This window comes from Aquila chrysaetos, chromosome 12 (genome assembly GCF_900496995.4).
Source record: "Aquila chrysaetos chrysaetos chromosome 12, bAquChr1.4, whole genome shotgun sequence".
NCBI lineage: Eukaryota > Metazoa > Chordata > Aves > Accipitriformes > Accipitridae > Aquila > Aquila chrysaetos.
In genome coordinates, this window is record NC_044015.1 from 8,034,134 (window position 1) to 8,053,121 (window position 18,988).

General features: G+C 48.5%; 2 protein-coding genes across 2 annotated transcripts in view; both read right to left on the reverse strand.

The window, feature by feature from the left end:
- PRRC2C (proline rich coiled-coil 2C) overlaps positions 1-11,382 on the reverse strand; it is an 80,475-nt gene extending 69,093 nt beyond the window's left edge. The window contains 1 exon segment of the mRNA XM_041127632.1: positions 11,229-11,382. The gene's annotated coding sequence lies outside the window, so the exon portion shown is untranslated.
- A 581-nt stretch (positions 11,383-11,963) lies between these two features.
- Positions 11,964-18,846, reverse strand: LOC115349355 (dimethylaniline monooxygenase [N-oxide-forming] 4-like). Its single transcript, XM_030033559.2, is given in 10 exon segments — positions 11,964-12,802; positions 14,143-14,212; positions 14,520-14,872; positions 15,053-15,252; positions 15,585-15,692; positions 15,694-15,731; positions 16,138-16,300; positions 16,672-16,860; positions 17,165-17,334; positions 18,493-18,846. Coding segments are annotated over 9 exon segments (1,641 nt in total). The 5' UTR covers positions 17,297-17,334; positions 18,493-18,846; the 3' UTR covers positions 11,964-12,414.
- Between the last annotated feature and the right edge of the window lie 142 nt (positions 18,847-18,988).

The window sequence follows — 18,988 nt, forward strand, 5'->3', positions numbered from 1 at the left end:
GGTGGGGCATGTGAAGCTCAAGGGCAACCTTGGCTGCAGTAACCATGAAATGGTGGAGTTCAAGATCCTTAGGGCAGTGAGAAGGGTGCACAGCAAGCTCATTACCCTGGACTTCAGGAGAGCAGACTTTGGCCTCTTCAGGGATCTGCTTGGTAGAATACCATGGGATAAAGCCCTGGAGGGAAGGGGGCCCCAAGAAAGCTGGTTAATATTCAAGGGTCACCTCCTCCAAGCTCAGGAGTGAGGAAGTCAGGCAAAAACACGAGGAGGCCTACATGGATGAACAAGGAGCTCCTGGACAAACTCAAACACTTAAAAGAAAGCCTCCAGAGGGTGGAAGCAAGGACAGGTAGCCTGGGAGGAATACAGAGAAATTGTCCGAACAGCCAGGGATCAGGTTAGGAAAGCTAAAGCCCTGATAGAATTAAATCTGGCCAGGGATGTCAAGGGCAACAAGAAAAGTTTCTATAGGTACGCTGGTGATAAAAGGAAGACTAGGGAAAATGTGGGCCCTCTCCGGAAGAAAATGGGTGACCTGCTTACCCAGGACTTGGAGAAGGCTGAGGTACTCAATGACTTTTTTTCCTCAGTCTTCACCAGCAAGTGCTCTGGCCACACCGCCCATCACAGAAGGCAAAGGCAGGGACTGGGAGAATGAAGACCCACCCACTGTAGGAGAAGATCAGGTTTGAGACCGCCTAAGGAACCTGAAGATGCACAAGTCCATGGGACCTGAGGAGATGCAACCGCGGGTCCTGAGGGAACTGGCAGATGAAGTGGCTAAGCCACTATCCATCACATTTGAGAAGTCGTGGCAGTCCGGAGAAGTTCCCACTGACCGTAAAAGGGGAAACATAACCTCATTTTTAAAAAGAAAAAAAAGGAAGACCTGGGGAACTACAGGCTGGTCAGTCTCACCTCTGTGCCTGGCAAAATCACAGAGTGGATCCTCCTGGAAACTATGCTAGGGCACATGGAAAATAAGGAGGCAACTGGTGACAGCCAACATGGCTTCACTAAGGGCAAATCATGCCTGACAAATATGGTGCCCTTCTACAATAGGGTTACAGCATTGGTGGATAAGGGAAGAGCAACAGACATCATCTGCCTGGACTTGTGCAAAGCATTTGACACTGTCCTGCACAACATCCTTGTCTCTAAATTGGAGAGACATGGATTTGACAGATGGACCACTCAGTGGATAAGGAATTGGCTGGATGGTCGCACTGAAAGAGTTGCAATCAACGGCTTGATGTCCGAGTGGAGACCAGTGACAAATGGCGTTCCTCAGGGGTCGCTACTGGGACCAGCGCTGTTTAACATCTTTGTTGGTGACATGGACAGTGGGACTGAGTGCACCCTCAGCAAGTTTGCTGACAACACCAAGCTGTGTGGTGCGGTTGACATGCTGGAGGGAAGGGCTGCCATCCAGAGGGATCCTGACAGGCTTAAGAGGTGGGCCTGTGCAAACCTTATGAAGTTCAACAAGGCCAAGTGCACATGGGTCAGGGCAATCCCAAGCACAAATATAGGCTGGGCAATGGGTTGAGAGCAGTCCTGCAGAGAAGGACTTGGGTGTATTAGTGGATGAAAAACTAAGTATGAGCCAGCAATGTGCGCTTGCAGCCCAGAAAGCCAATTGCATTCTGGGCTGCATCAAAAGAAGTGTGGCTAGCAGGTTGAGGGAGATGATTCTCCCCCTCTACTCCACTCTCGTGAGACCCCACCTGGAGTACTGTGTTCAGCTCTGGAGCCCCCAACATAAGAAAGACATGGACCTGCTCGAGTGGGTCTAGAGGGCCATGAAGATGATCAGGGGGCTGGAGCACCTCTCCTATAAAGACAGGCTGAGAGACTTAGGGTTGTTCAGCCTGGAGAAGAGAAGGCTCTGGGGAAATCTTACAGCAGCCTTCCAGTAGCCAAAGGGGGCCTACAAGAAAGCCAGAGAGGGACTTTTTACAAGGGCATGTAGTGATAGAACAAGGGGTAATGGCTTTAAACTGAAAGAGGGTAGATTTAGATTAGATGTAAGGAAGAAATTCTTTACTGTGAGGGTGGTGAGGCACTGGAACAGGTTGCCCAGAAAGGCTGAGGATGTCCCATCCCTGGAAGTGTTCAAGGCCAGGCTGGATAGGGCTTTGAATAACCCGGTCTAGTGGAAGGTGTCCCTGCCCATGGCAGGGGGGGGTGGAACTAGATGACCTTTAAGGTTTCTTCCAACCCAAACCATTCTACGATTCTATGTTCCAGCACTCACGCAAAGCCATGCATACTCTCCCTATGAACACCTGAAGTACAGTTAAGTAAATTCAAGAGTAACTACACAGCTTATACTAAATTAAATACACAAGATCCCTAAACCCCATTCTGCTTAGAATATTTGCATCACAATTCTGAACTGAAAATCCAACATCTGCTATCTCCAGCAGCAGGACCTTTAGGCACACAAGACTCCTGCAGAAATCCTCTCCCGTACTTACTCTACCATTCAAGTACCTTCAGGTGAAACACGCAATGTCAAGACTCAGCCTTAAGTCTCTAATCTTTTGTGTAGTCAAAAAAATTGATGACTGGCTTAAAAGATCTAGACAGAAGTGATTTTAGTTTGGCTTCTGAGTTTAGAAAACATACTTTGGTCATTTTTTTCAAACGTCTTTGCAACATGAGGGATAGTTTTTTAGGCTAATATACTGATGGAATCTGCATATAACCAAATAACAAAGAGAATGGAGTTAAAGGTTGAGGTTGTACACCATAGTTGCATGTGTTACAGGCACCATAAAATTATGAGATTCAGAAACCCTGTATGTGCCACTAGACCAAATGTACATTGGGTTCAGCATTCACATCTAGTGGAATGGACCAGAATGATCTTGGTCTTAACATACCAACCTCAACACTGATCCAGCATATCTTGTTTCTGTTCTTACAGTCATGGTTTTGGAAGGTTGCATTTGTCCCAGATAGCTTCCCACTGATGACCGAAGTAAATGCGGACTCATGCTTAAAGAAATAGTTCTCTGTATGCCTGCTGGCAAACCCAAATAGTAATGACTGACAGGCTAGTGGAGCTTACAATTCTTTTTAGAGCAATTCCTAGTTCAGTTTGAGACACAACAAAGCGGCAATGCAAAACAAATCTTGTTTCTCACCGATACATGAATAAAAAGCTTCCAGAGCCTGAAAAGCCTACAAACTATATTACATGAGAAGAACGCAGTTACTAGACTAAAATTTCACCAGTGGGGTATAGTGACCACATAAGATATACTACAGCCTTCATTGGTATTACAAGCGTCTAGCTCATTTACTCATTTGTTCTACATAAACCAGACCAGTGGAAAGAAACTTAATACCACCACAGCTCAAGTAAAAATGACAAAAATTAATAACTACTAATAACGGTATAGTATTAGAAGCATTCCTTCAAGTACCAGCCCATTTTCAAGTTATCAAAGTACATTTAAACAGCTTTGCCAGAAAGGATTTTTCAAGATATTCCAGCAAAGAGATTGACAGTGCGTGCCACACATAAGTCAGAACTAGCACACCATAAAGCTAATGCACTAACACAACACAGCTATTCTTGCCATGTTCTGATAATCCTCAACATAAATTAGAATAATTTAGATGTTTTGCAAGATTACTGAATACATTTCAACTACAAATGTATTCTTTTCTGAAAATATAAGATCCAAAACTTCTTTGCAGCTCACTTTTAAGGCAGGCTATTTTATTCCTTCTTAGCCTGACAATTTCTTTACACATCTTTATTTCTTTATCACTAAGCATTAGAGCAAATTTTTTTGCAAGACAGATTTTTGATTTTCCAGTTTCATGTAGTTGATGAAGAAACTTTTTAAAATTGTAAATTTTTAATTGTGGCAGGAGTTTTGAAGTGCTGGAAGGAAACCAGGATGGCGGGGGGGGGGAACAGTTTCTATACAATTAAAGAGACAATCATAATGAGATGCATTCTCATTACTTCTGGGAACAGAACAATGTAAGTGCTTTCACCCAATTAGCTTTTCAACTTCCAGATGCCACACAAGACTTATTTTCAAGATTTGCAAAAGCATTTATTAAAGAAATCTCCATTATTTAAAAGAATGAGAAAACTTCAAAGCTCTCAAAACTGAATCACTGTCTATTTGAGAAAAAGATAAGGGAATAGATTAAGGCAAATTCTTGCAGAAACAAGCCATGTACCTGCTACCAAAATACAGTATTCAAATAGTAGGTTGGTAGGCAGCATTTTTCACTGAATGAAAACTAATGCGACCTGTCTTACCAATGAGAATTCTTTTTTAACTGAAAAAGTTACAACTATTCACTAGGCTTCTTACAAACTAATTTAGGTCAGTTTATCCTGACCACAGCCATTCTCTGTAAAGGCATCTGTTAATGTTTAAGAACACAAACAGTCCCTTAAAAAAATTACAAATGCACTTAGCACACTGTCACAAGTACCACTTTGTTTCTTGCTCAACTGCATCATGCCATCCAGCAGAAGCCTGAAAAGGCAAAAGTACTAGCACGCCCATTATCCCCACGCACACAGAAAGCGACATGGGGAGTCTCCTTAGTGGCATCCTGAGTAGCGGTTGGTCTGTCAGGCTGAGAACAGGGGAGCAAAAGGGTAGTCCACAGTGGGGCTGCAAAAGAAGCTACACAACAGGTGACATACAGATGTTCCCATGTCCTTTCAAATGAGAGTGCTGAAAACATTCAAATGGTCGGCACCTCTCTGCACTTGGTACATTTAGATTTAGTTGCACAGAAAGAATAATCAGAACTGGTGACAATGGTGGGTTTGAAGATCCATTTGCAAGAATAAAGGAAGCAGAATTGCTTGCACCCTACAGCAAAAAAGGTACGAGCAAGAAGTCTCTACGTATTACTGGATTTCCTCTTATTTCTAAACATACAGAATAACAGCGAGCTGCAGTTCCCTTCCGGCTGCACTTCAGCAGATCTGACTCCAGCTGCAGGCTGAACACTGCTCAGGATCTGTTCCTCTGCAGGTGGCTGTCTGGGATAAGTTAGCAGAAAACAACAGCTGAGCTGAACAAGAGTTGACTCCTTAAGCCAGTCACAGTGTTTGGTGCAAAACACTTCCTTTAGGAAGCTGATGAAAGATAATCAATAGGTACATGAAAATAGACCAGATTCCCAACAGATGAGCAGCAGAAGTTGCAGCCATATAAAATTACCCAGCTCTTCACTGTTTCATTTTTCCCTTTCATTTTAATACTCTTACTGCAAAAGCCCTTGCACTTTATTACAAACTCTGAAACAATGCCATTTAAACTGGTGGCATATTTCCAACCCTTTCCACCCACCCCATGTTCAACTGGACAGTGGAAGAGGGCAGGTCAGATTAAGAGACAAACGTAAAGCCATTCCTTGCTGGGAATAACTCAAAGAATCTTTTTCAAGACTTCCATTTCCTGCTTCTTTACCACAATTTCCAAGCCCCGCTGTAATAATTAACATTTCTTGACAGAGGAAGCGACACTTAGTTTCAGCATTCTTCCCAAGGAACCACAACACACTTTGAGCAGTGGATTTCTCTCCACATCGTACCCTTCTACATCTTTAAAGTATCCCTGACCTCAGCTGCAAATAAGTAGAAGTTTTTATACAAAACTTGTTTTTCCAAAGCCCCTATTCATAGATCAGTCCCTAAGTAACATGAATAGTTACATCTAAGGTTTTTGACTTCAGAAATCAGCTAGATGTTGCTTTGAAATAATGTTCAGGCAAGCTCTTCGGTTTGGGAGCTTTTTCAGAATATTTTGGAAGTGCACAAGAATCACCCTAGGGCTACATCCTTAAAGATTTTAACTTCTCTTTAGAACAGATGTGCCAAAATGAATTCTCTCTTCTCTAGCTATTTTTTCCAACTCTTTTCTGTTCACCTTCTTAAGACACTTTTGTTATTGAAGGGTCCAACCTGAAGATGGAAGTACACTCATCAACTGCAGGAATCTACAGAATAAACAATTTTATAGATGGCTGTGTATGACCTTATCATGATAAAAAAAACCACATTCAAAACAGTTACTCTCATCAGTTATGTAATGACTTAAGCTACTTGTCACCACCTTCAAAACTTCCCACCTTGCTCAAGACCTAAACTGTGTTGCCTGTAACTTCTACCATATACCTAACCCGATTCATGTACATAAAAACCAATAATCTCTCCTCTGTATTGAGAGATGTTACAGCTTATTTGTTTTTAAGGCTTTTAAGATAGTCCCACTGTGAGAGTGAGAGCCAGGGTTGCCAAATGTACCAGCTTATAATACACCATTGACAGCATCAATAAAAAAACTTCACTCCCCTGCATACAAAGGTGGTAGAATTTGCTCCTTGGTCTGGTCCAGCTTGGAGACAGCTCATAGCTGCTCACGAACAGTCTCTCTTACCTGGTGCCTGTTATCCTCCAGATCTCTGGTTACAAGTTTTCCCCTGTGACTCACTAGTTTCTTGGAATAGAAACCATCTCCTTCCTCACTGAAGGAATGCTCAGCATGTAAGAGATGCAGCTGCAAAAAACACACTGACAACAGTTCTGGACAACACTGGTTAATTACACTAAGGGTCAACTTCAGCCCTCTGCTTTAGATTGGATTCAATAATGTTTTGTTAAAAAAAAGAGAAGAAAAAAAAAAGATGAGGAGCTAAATTAGAAAAGCCTTATCAGCATACCCAGCTTTACATATCTGCTTTTCAGCATTATAGAACCCATTTTCCAGGGAAGTAACCTTGCATCTGCCAAATGGCTACAGATGAAATTTAACATCTTCATTTGCTCTTGGTTCTCTTTTTATTCTGCTTAGAACCCCGCGCCCCCATGTGTCTCTTGATACTCTGCTTTCAAGATGCAGTAGGTAAATACTTAAGGCTCAATACATTACTAAAATACTTATCAAGAAACTTTTCTTTATCCAAAGCTAAGTTCATACTACAAAGCTCTGTCTGTGCTGGTAGCTTGATTTGTGGCATGAAAAACATCTCCTCACCAAGGTGACTCCAGCAAATTAAGCAAGTAGCTATGTCACAAGCCAAAGGCAAGTTTTTTACTAGAACACATATTTCCTACAGACTATTTACACACATTAGCAAAAGAAAATGTTATTGTTCCTCCTCACTAGAACACTTATACTGTACACCTATATATACACCTAGATACACTTGTACAGGAAGCACAGACTGTCCTAAACACTGTTATAAAACAAGCCCTGTAAATACAATAATTTATTTTTTGTAAAATGAAAGCATCAGTGCATTGATCTAAAGACAGTGAGGTCCTTCAGTGGAACACATGGTTACTTTGAAACAGAAGAAATATATTAAGTCCTAAAGCATATCAAGTCTTAAATTGGGAGAAAAGCATTGGCTTCTAAAACAAAATGAAGATGTTCCTGCACTTCCAGCTTAGTTGAAGATTCAAATCAGTTAAATAATGTTTCTTTTACCAAGAATAACTTAAACTATTACTCCAGAAAATACAATTTAAGTGTACAGTCATAATTTTAAATTATAAGTTAAAATTTACAAACACTAAAACCTAGGAATATTAAGGTCATGTGCTTACAAAGTATTAATTTTAAAACAAGCTGTAGCTGTTTACATGATTTAATGAGGACAGCCTGAAAAGGTTTGCTTTTCTAAGCAGATAAAGTTTGATTTGCTAGCTTAAGCAAGCAGTGCAGCAAAAAATGGGCAACGTAGCCATTGCTGGTTTTACTATGAAAAACCATTTAATACCTCTGAGTATGATTAACTACAACTTACCTCCCAACTAACTAAAAATTGAGTGGAGCTGCCATTTCACTCAGAAATCAGCTGTACATTGATTTATAGAGATATTTAATAGACCCTTCTTCTCTCAGTAACCCAGCATCAGGTGATGCCACAGTTCTTTAGGCACTACTTGTGCATTTGATGTACCTGAACACTGAGTGCAGTAATTCCTGTCTCTGATGCTGTAAGCCCCTGAAAGTATAGCCCACGTTATTTTCAAATACATATCAGTTAAAATTTATCACCATCATACTTCAGACTGAAGCTATATAACGTTGATACTGCACTATAATTTTACTGTTAATCAGGACAGTGTCAGATACATAAAAACATGAACAATGTGAACAATACACAGCTTCTCCCTTTAATACGTGTTTGCAATCTGTAACAGACTAGTTCGTTAGCATTTAGTTAGAATGTTATGTAATGGTTGAGGTATTTGTAATAAAAACAGTCTATTTCTGTTAGCCTGTTCTTCATAGACATAAAAGCTGTCTTCATCTGATTTTTATTAGGACTTCATCTTCCTCTGCTCTTTATACATTTTTTAAGACTTCTCTGCCCTCCGTTCTCATTTCACCAACACACACAGAGTATTATTTCCTCCCACCTCCTCACACAAATTTCAGCTTTTATTTTTACACCTGCTTTCACCCATGTGAAGTTTCTGCAGGGTTTTGTGAAACCCAGACCAAAAAAAAAAAAAAAAAAGAGGGCATGAAGCTGAGCAAAGAAAAAATTTCCTACAGAAGATGAACAACTGGTTCTACCAGTAAAACACCACTGGCAGTCCCGTCATTACAAGCCCAACATCCATCCCCAACTAGTGGAAAGGTGGTGCATTTTCAGGGCGGAGTTGGGTTCCCCTCCCGCCCCCCAAACACTCCATTACTGTATACAGCCTCTGAAGACGTCCCACTCTTCCTTCAACAGAAGGAAAAGGAACGTTTTTTCTTCGCTCACATCTCCAACGTGCTACACAAGGGTTTATTCCTCTGCAAGAGCACACTATGCAAGGGTTTAATCCTTCTGCAAGAGCTACCTTTTTCTTTTTATCTTCACATCTAAGCCTCTTATCCACACCACCCTAATATGGCATTTAGACTACATTTTCCGCCCTCTCTCCACTTCCACATCACTCCTGTTAGTTAGCCTGGAAAATATTCTGGAACAAAGAGCTTGCACTTTCAGTAACCTAGGACACCTGGCTGAAGTCAACCCCATACCACATACCCACTGCTTTGACTTACATTCTTTCTCTTAATTGACATATAGCATTCATTCAGACAGAACAAAGCCTACACAAGAGCTCCCTTCTGAACTGCATCATCTTTTCCTTGCTAGCTGTGGCCTGTTTCACTTTCCCTAGTAGACTTCAGGATGTGGGGAAACAGGACCTACAGAAGATGCATACCATAAATCTGTACCATCGAACAAGGATTCCAGCAACCAAGTTAAAACCATAGACTGATGTAACTACTTTGTTCTACAAAAAGCTAGGGTTCCTGTTATGAAGTCTAAATGAGAGTAAAGAAATTATAAATTGCTACTAAACTGCAAAGAGACAGAATATTTACAATAGCAAAACTCACAGAAGTGACTGCGTATTGATTTATACATATTTTACAAGCTATTATTTACCAAAGCAATCAACTTTATGCAGAAAGCATATATACACTAATGCAGAGTTCTAGGTGACAGACACACACACAGAGGCCATAATCCTAGTCTCCACACACAAGCACTGGCCTACAAGAGAACTAAGTTCTCACTTCAGGTTAAACAGCCACCTCTTAAGCACACATCTCCACCAAAGTGGTCATACTCCCCACGCAATGAGCATGATATCCTGAGGCACAAATTGCCTTATCACTGAACATTCACCAAGTTCAAGTAACTCCCAAAACTTTGAGATTCCTTAGTCCCAAGGAGACTGCAGCAGAGTTACACTAAAACACCCCAAAATTAACATTGGAAAAAAGTTCTCTAGACTACATAATTCAAAGAACATTGACAGCCATCAGATCCTGGCAGTCAGTATTAAACGGTAATCCTTTTGTTTCTCACTGATGGACAAATGAGATCACGTCCTGTTTCCTTCCCCCTTCAAAAGCAGTTTCTTGTCTGAGCAGAGCTCTTCAGACAACGGGTAGGCCTGATGCCTCACTGCAGAAGAAACAAAACTATTAAAAAGTCCTGGTCATTCCACTGGAAATTATGCTAGCTTCTAGTAATGTACCCATCTGACCTCAGTAATCAAAGAGCAACAAGGAAAAATGGTCCTTCCGCAATGATACAGAATTCAAGACGTTTCACAAAGGAACAAGCTTACAAAACACGAGAGACACTGAAAGGAAAGAAACAGAAAAAACAAAATAGCCCAGTCAATGCCCAGCACCACACTCTCATGCACACTCCCCTTCCCCATAAAGAGGGGCTGAACCAGAAACTATCTGGGCCATCTTTAGCCCCAAGATTTTCAATCCCTGCATCCCTCGGTGATGGCTCTTGTTATGCCCACTGCATTATGCCCGCTGCAGACTAGCTGCCTGAATTTTAGCCGTGTCATCTAACCATGCTCTCACCATCCTTTAAGCGCTATCAATAAGAACACCCCTGACTGCTCACCCCACCCCTACAAATCTTGTCGCTAGGAGCAGAAACAATATCTTCCTGAACGGTGCTTCACTCAGTTACACATCAAACAACCCAGGAGCAACCTTTTACTGTACAACTCAGGAACTGCGGATGAATATTTCAGACTTAGAAAACCGAAGCGCCGTGCCCTGCATGTGCCTCCAGCATCCCGTAAGAAAGGGCTCCCCTCCCCCCGCGTTTCTGGAGGAAGAATCACAGCCACAAAGTGAGCGCAAACGCACGAAGGGAAAGGCACGTTTCTCCAGCAATCTCCCTAGAGAGAGAGAGACCTGCAGCCGCTAAAAAGGAAAGGGGGGGGGGGGGGGGACGACGACGACGGGGGACAGGAGGGAGGGCGGGAGAAGAAAGCAGCACACCCGCAAGAGCGGCCCTTAGCCGCCCCCACCGCGGCAGCCCCGCTCCCGCCGCCCCCGGGCGAGGCCCGGCGCTGTGCCCGCCGCGGGGCGCGGCCGGCCCCGGCGGCGCGCGATGCGTGCGGCGCGGCCCAGCGCGCGGGGCATCCCGGCCTCCTGCCGCCTGCCCGCCCGCCCGCCCGTCCCCAGCGCCGCGCCCCCTTCCTCCTTCCTTCCCTCGTCTGCCTCTTTTACCTCCCCCTTTCGCGCCCCTTCGCCTCCCCTCTTTCCCTCCTCCTCCTTCCGGCTTCTCGCTCCCTCCTGCCCTTTTCCATTCTTCGCCTTCCGCTCTCCCTCCTCTCCTCCCTTCTCCTTCTCTCCGCAGGCCCGCGGGGCGCTGCGAAAGGCGGAGACGCCGCCGCTTACCTGGCGCACAGCGCGGCGGGCCGGCGCTCCGGCCCTCCCCGGGGGCTCCCGGACACGGCGAGGCCGCTGCCGCTCCCGGCGCCGCGACGCCGCGCCTCAGCCGCTTCCACACAGGGGCCAAGATGGCGGGCGGCCAAGCCGGCGCCAACGACGTCTGACCTCACCGCGCCGCGCCGCGCGCGCGCGCGCGCCCGCACCCCCGCGCCGGCTCCGCCCCCGCGCCGCCGCTCACGTGGCCACGCCGTGCCGCAGTTCGGGCTGTCGCTCCTCCCGCGCGCCCCCTGCTCTTCTCTTTTGTCTTTTCCTCCTCCCCTTCCCCTTCCCCCGCTCCCTTCCTCTCCCTGAGCCCGCTGCCGCCGAGCGGGAGCTCCGACGGGTCGGGTCGGGTCGGGTCGGGGGGAGAGAGGGGTACGGCTGGGGACACGCTCTCCCGGAGGCGAGTGGCTGCAGCCCGAGTGCAAGTGTCCTGCGCCCGTCCGCTGGGTTTGCAGCAAAATCCCCAGATGAAGGCACCCACGGGTGCGTGGGGAGGGTCGGCCTTCTCCCCGTGGGCTTAAGGGTTCCCTGCAAGCTTGCGGCTGCCTGGGCAATGGCAGGGACGCTCGCCCACCTGGATTTGTCACTGTATATATTATTTCTTAGGACAGGGCTCTCCCCTCCCCCACGACTCGTGGTACTGGGTCCACTTGACACCTCCCCCGGATAATAAACCATTAATAAGACCATCAGAGAAGACCAAATCCGTGAGGTTTATTTGTGGCTCCCTACTTCATGTCCCAAAAGCTACCAGACAAATACAAATATCTCTACAGTTAGTGGTTCAGAAAATCTCAAGGTGGTGTGGGTCTTGCTGAAATTTTATGGAGGAAGCTCGAGCAGGCGGGGGAGGAAGGCTAGCCCTGCGCACACCAGCCTGTCCCAAAATGGCTCTTCCCAAAAGCCCTGTGGAGATCCAGCCCGGTGCTGGTGCAACACGGGCACGGGTTGCGGCAGATTTGGGGTAAACTCTCCGTATGGTCCTTGGTGGGTGTGAAACATCGGCAGGAGGAGGCTGGACACCCGACAGCGCTGGGGTCCGGGCTCCTGCCGGCACTGGCCCAGTTCCAGTCCCGCTGACAGCACCCGGCAGCGGCACAGCTTCGCACCGTCCCCAGCTCGCCCGAGACCGGGTCTCATCGGGTTTCTTCTACAGCTGGGGACCTGCCCGGGGGCTCCAGCCCGGCCAGGGGTGTCTAGAAAGGAGGAAAGCTGCTGTGAGAGCCACCGGCAGGGCCAGGAGGCACATCCAGCACCAGCCGTCAGAGCCATCGGAGGAGTCATCCACCACCCGAGTTCTCAAGGGCTTCAGCGTCCGCTGCCACTGAGTCAGGATGGCATCTCTGGCCCCACTCCACTTCCCCCGTCCCACCAGTCGGTACTGGTAGGGTGTGCAGGGGCCAAAGAAGATGGCCAGCGCCAGCCGGGGGTCCGTCAGGAGCAGCCTCAGCACACTGGGCTTTATGCCGGCACACGAAGCAATTTCATCAGTGTAGCTGATAAAACTTAGCTTCAAATTCTCCCTCTCGGATGGATTCCTTCAATGGGACATAAAAGAGACAAAATCAAATAGCATCATCCCATCTCAGTTCCCAGCTCCATGAAAAGCAAAAGCTCTGGGCTTAGACATCGGCCAAGCCCCAGTCTCCATGGCTGAGCTCCCTCAGCCCCAAATAAACCTAAAGGCACCAAAAGAGCCTCTGTGGGGTTGGTCCCCAGCAGTTACCTGGGGCAGGGAATAGGCAGAAGCTTGTTTTGTCTCTGCAACCTAGTCACAGCCTCAAAAATGCTTCTAGCATAATATTGCCATTGTTGTAATGCCACAAATATCCACACTATGTCCTCCCCCGAGGTTCACAGGTGTGGGTTTGGCTGATTTTGAGAGGTAGAGGAGTAGACATTCACAGATAAGACTGCCAAGGGGACTGGGAAAAACTGGGAGGTGCAGAAAGCTTCCCATGCTGGGAGGGACCTCCAGGATTTTTCTGCTTGAGGTATCATCCCCCTCGCAGAAGGGAGGACGTGTGCTGAACCTGCTTCAGCAAATTTGGGGCAGCCTCGAGTTTGTCTCCGTTGCACCTCAGACTCCTGTATTTCTGTGTAACAGCATCGTGTCTGCAATCGCTGGGACTCCTGGTGACAATCCCCGTGGCTCTGTTTTGTCCCAGATTTTCATCAGTCTCCTATAAGCCAGCTCTGCCCTGCTGGCAGACCTAACCCAGCCTGCACCCTGCCTGGCCTGAGGTCCCCTCCTTGCTCCTGAAAGCTGCTGCAAGGCAGCACGTCCACCATCACCGGTCCCATAGCATTGAGGACACGTCTCAACCTCCCGTAAAATCCCAGAGCCGACGAGGCAGGACGTTAGCTCCCACGTACACGACAGACAAGTTCCAGTCTTGTCTAATATTCATCTTGACCTGTCAAAAACTGCCACCAAACTGTCCCCCACCCGCATTGCCTGGTTCCAATAGGGTTTCTGGATGGGGCTCGGCCCTGACCCCAGCGCTCCCTGCTGCCTGGATTTGGGACGGAGAAGCCACGAGATGGCACCCTTAGTCTGGAGGAAACTGCACCTCCATCTTGACATGCTGGGAATAAGGACATGGCTTGGAGGTCTGGCGGAGGGGACCTGCAAGTCCTGCGTCTTGCCATAAGCTGCTCCAGAGCACTGTGCCCTTGGTATCTTGGCCCGTCATCCATAAAGGACCCACAACAGCATTTCCCCACCTCGCTACGGGTGATGAGGGAATAAATGCATCCAAGAAGAGTTGGTTGTCCTAGGTGGGTCCCTCTCACGACCGCCATAGGGCCACCCTTTCCCTAGGGTTATCCTGGCACACGGCGCCCATTGCACCTCGAGTGCAGGAGCATTATGTACCTTTTGACTGGCGGCTTCTTCTTCAAAACATCAGCCATCATCTTGCTAGTGGGAGGGAGCTTGTTCCAGCCTGAGAAGAACAGAGAAAACAGAGACCTCCATCAGCACCTTAAGCTGAAAAGTCGACCCTCTTCCCATGCTCCCAGCCCCTTTACTGAGAGCGTTTGTGCTTGCTCGTTACGGCAGCTTGCATGGAGCAGCAGGGATATGGGGATGCAGTTGCGGGGGGCAGAGGCTAAAGTGCTACTAATGCCCATGGCCACCATGGGCACTGCAGCAGAAGCCGAAATATGCCCTAGGCTCTGTGGACAGCAGGTCAGGCTGCCCCAAACTTCCCGCCCCAGCAGATCCCCCCATCCCTGCACCCCATCTCCCACCTGCAAAGATCCCTGTCACCCAGCGAGCCTGCATTTCTGCTCCCACCATCACAGAGCCCGTCAGCTGGACTAAGCCAATGATGGCCAGCGTCGGCTTTTCCAGCTGGGGAGGGAAGATGCGTTTATAGAGGGAACGATTATCGTCGAAGAGGCTGCGAACCGACTCTTCGAGGAAGGCAAACGAGAAGGAGTAGCCCGTGGCAAAGAGCACCACATCAATGTTTTCTTCGGTTGTCCCATCTTCAAAAACAGCAGAACTTTCAGTGAACTTTCTCACTTTTGGCTTCAACACAACAGTCCCAGAGAGAAGGCAAAATGGCAGCTCTTCGTTGACAATTATCTTAAAGTTGGAGCTTGCAGATGGAAAAGAGGACAGCAATGTTAGCATCTGAGAGGGACCTGAAAGGTCTTTTGTGGCCAGAATTCCCCTCCAATGGTTTGCTATTCCACAAATATCCCCTGAAATTAAAAATTAAGCATTTCACGCCATTAAACCCCCCCCGACCAACCAACAAAATAGTCAGAAAAAACACCTTTTGGTGGACGCCAAGCCATAGTTCGCATGGTTAAACCACGAATTGAACTTCCGAAACCTGATCCTCTTCGTGATGGCTGATGGGAGAAACCAGTCAAGAAAATGGTTGAAGCGGGTGGTGTTGACCATGTCGAACGGGAAGCCATGGTCCGAGACCCGGCTGACCACCCACGTGTTGCTCCTGGCGCTGAGGAACACCTGGGGAGAAGGCAGGTCTCAGCCTCCTGCCCAGAGGAGTTGCCAGTTTTGCCCATCCCATCTCCTGCACTTGGGAGCCAAGAGGGGTATCCCAAGGGAAGGAGCCGCTGTCCGGATAAACCGAACAGCTCGTGGTGGCTTCTGCAAAGTTCCCACAGCTACTGAATGGCCACACCTCAGGTGGGCCAAACTCTCCAGGAATTGCAGAACTTCTTCAATTGCCCTCAATTTGAAGTGCTATTTATTGAGAAACCCAGCGGGCAAAGTTTTCCGTGTGGACCACTGGCTCTTGTAGTCCCTTGGCCGGACTTGGCACCACCACAGAGCTGTACCTTCGCAGCCACGCGGCTCAGCTCCACGGAGAGGTCACCACCGGTGTTGCCAATGCCGACCACAAGGACCCGCTTTCCCCGGAAAGCCTCCGCATCTTTGTATTCCCTGGCTGTGGAGGTACTGGCCTTTGAAGCGAGTGTCAATACCTAGGCAGAGAGCAGGGAGCATATCCTACTGCCACATACATTTGCTTGCCCCAGCCTCATGCCCAGACCCTCTGCAGCCCCCAACCCTCCACCTCCTGCCTCTGCAGCTGAGAAACCCATGGAGGTCTTGGCTCCACGGGTGATGCCACCCTCTTGCACCTCCTCTGCTCAGTCCTGCTTTGCAAATTCTCATGCAAGAGCCTGGCTGCATCTTTACGAGGTGTTTTTCCCATTGCTGGGAATGCCCCCCACCATTCCCATAGGATGAGGGTCCTGCCTGCCCCAGCATGGGAGCTTCATGGAGCAAGCAGGCTCACAGAGGAAAATGCAGCCAAGGGACCCATGGGTGCTGGGTGAAACCCTGGGGGGCAGCCCCAGCCCACCCCACTGCTGAGGCAGGGCTTACCTGGGAAAAAAGCCAATGGTAAGTAGGGCTCCTGGAAATGGCCAGTGCAAACCATGACGGCATCAAAGACGTGCGACTCCCGAATGCCGTTGGTCTCGGTGACCACCTCCCACTGGCCTGAGGTGGCGAAATCTGGGCGCTTCCTTACGCTGAGAGCTGTCGTCTTGCACCAAAGCCCAACAAAATAGCAGTCAGGGACTGTGCCACATTTCAGAGAGGACCTGCCTGCAAAGGGCTGGGGCTGCCACAGGCAGGCTGGGTCCCCGCGGAGCTGCATGGCACCTCTGAAGCTGTTAAATCCCACCCTGCACCTTTCCCTTGGTGATGGCATTGAGGCAGGGGATGCACCAGGCAGCCCATGTTCGAGCAGCCTAATTTAAAACATGGAGCCAAAAAGGCTGTGTTCAGGCTGCAAAAGGCACGTGGTCTTCTACGGGATCACACCCGACATTTTCCCGTCCCACCTCGGCAATGCCCTGGCATCTGCAGCCACTGATGGCTCTTCTCCCCATGATGTTTGTGGTCCCTGCTCACCCTGAAGCGTATGTGCCGCAGGAGGTCAAAGTGCCGGCTGTACATCCGAAAGTACTCCAGGAGAAGGCCATGGGGTAGGAAACTGGGAAAATCCTCTGGACATGGGAAGTCACTGAAGCAGGACATCTCCTTGGAGGTGTTGGTGATGACTGAGCGGTACACGCTGATCCTCCCACCATCCATGGAGTCCTGCGTGAAGCCAGCAGTGCTGTTTGCAGGTATGTGGGGAAGGACTTTCTCCCTCCAAAGTATTTGAATATTTTTCCTCCTTGTATTTGGGTCCAAGGAATAAACCAGGACTAGCACCTCGTGACCATGGCTTCTGCTCCTTCCACCTCCTTCTCCACCTTGAAGTTAGGGACACCCTCATGCCTGGGACAGCGATGGTCCCCGAGGGCATGGCCACCCTTTCCTCTTTGCTGCAGGCAAAGGGCATCCAAGGGAGGGGACAAACCCAGGGACAATCCTCCCCGCACAAGCAGAGCCCACTGACCGTGTACCGCCAGAGCCCCCCGATGTCCTCACTCCTCTCAAAGCAGGTGGGCTCCAGCCCCTCGTCCAAGCAGCACTTGATGGAGGCCAACCCACCGACCCCGGCCCCAATAACGGCCACGCGTCGCACCATGCTGTCCTGCAGCAGGCAACTGGCCAGCGTGCGATCAACTGGAAATAAAATAACCCAGGGATCAGCAGAAACACCAGTCCCTTCTTCCCATCCCCAGCAAAACACTCCCGGTCTTCTCTGGCTGCAGGTGTCCACAGAGGAAAAGTGTCCTGGGAGAAAGCCATTGCTAGCTCCTGACTTGAGCATTATGAATGGATGCTGCTCTTTACCCTTCCTGCTGGGCTAACCCCACACCAAGGCCACAGTGATTCCCCTCCGGCAGGCGGGGGAAAAGGAGGCACTTCTAAACCTCGCTGCATTGCTGCTTTTATTTATTCCCTTTCCTGGCCCAAACCAGGGCATGCAAAGAAGGCGAACGGTCTCGCAGCTATCTGCTTCTGCCTGCACAAAGTGATCCTCCTGAAACCTTTTCAAGAAACAGTTATTTCAGCTAAGTTGGCTCGTTTTCACGCTTTCCTTTTTAATTTCCCATTAAAGGGCATTCTCTCGAAAACAAAAAGGGTTTTTTCTTTAAAAAAAAAAAAAGTGATGCCTGACTGAGCAGGAGCACAGCACAGCGATTCAGAAGTTAGACAGCACTGTGAAAGTGCAGCTGGGATTACAGAATATACAAAAGGTAAGAAACCCAGGAAACACAGGACATAAATGGGAGGAACTCAAAGCTAGGGGCGTGTAAATTGAGCTGCACTGAGCTTGACTGGAAAGCAGAGGAACTAGGAAAAAAATGAACCCATGTGAACTTTGATTAGATAACAAACACTCCTACTGCAGTCTAAAGAGTCATTTATAACTATTTTTCTACCCGTTTATGTGTCAAAAGGTAGAGTTAACATAAACAGGAACTGGAGGAAACTGCAGAAAGCCAGGGAAAAATGAGGGAGGCGCAAAAAAAGCCCCTCTGCATCCAAAAGCCCAGCCTGAGCCACTCCTTGATCTGCAGGAACAGGGCAGGACATCCCAACACTCGCCCGCCCCCCATTTCTGGAGCCTCCCTTGGCTTTGGGAAATGGTAGCAGCGTGCCTGGGCTGCTAAAGTCCCCCCTCTTTTCCAGCACTGCCTACAGATGGCTTTACTCCGGAGGGTCCCCGTAACACCCCCTCTCTCCCCCGCCAGCAGCAAAAGCCAAAACCCCAGAGAGCTGGCTGCCCACTTTTAAAGCCTGCAAAACCCAGCTGGAGAGAAGCGAGGAGCAAACCTTGTGGGGCAGTGCCGTGCCTTCGCTGCTCAGGCTTCGGCTGAACTTTGCTTTGAGTTTCTCTAGCCGCAGATTTAAAGGAAAGGCTGAAGTCCGGGCAGCTCGCCGCGGCTCCTGCACCACTGACCTTTACACCCGCGGTTCCCGGCTCTGCTGTGTTTAAATGTGCTGGCAGAAAGTTCTCAGCCTCCCTGTGGCGGTGCCAGGTGGAAATCCAGACAGTAAACCCAAGGGGGCTGCTCTTGCAAGGACTCCCACACTGCAGTTCACCACCACCCCAGCCCTGGCAGCAACTTGAGGTTGTCCCGATCTGTCCCCCGGTGTGCTGCCTGGGCTGGGCAGGCACTTGCTTGGCATCCCCGGGAAGTCAGCAAAGCACACTCCCTTTGCCCGCATGCCAGCAGACAGCATGGATGGAGGACACGGTGCACAGTGCAGCCTAATTTTTGGTGATCAATGAAAGCCCCTGCAGCCCCAGGCTTGTGGGTTGCCGGCA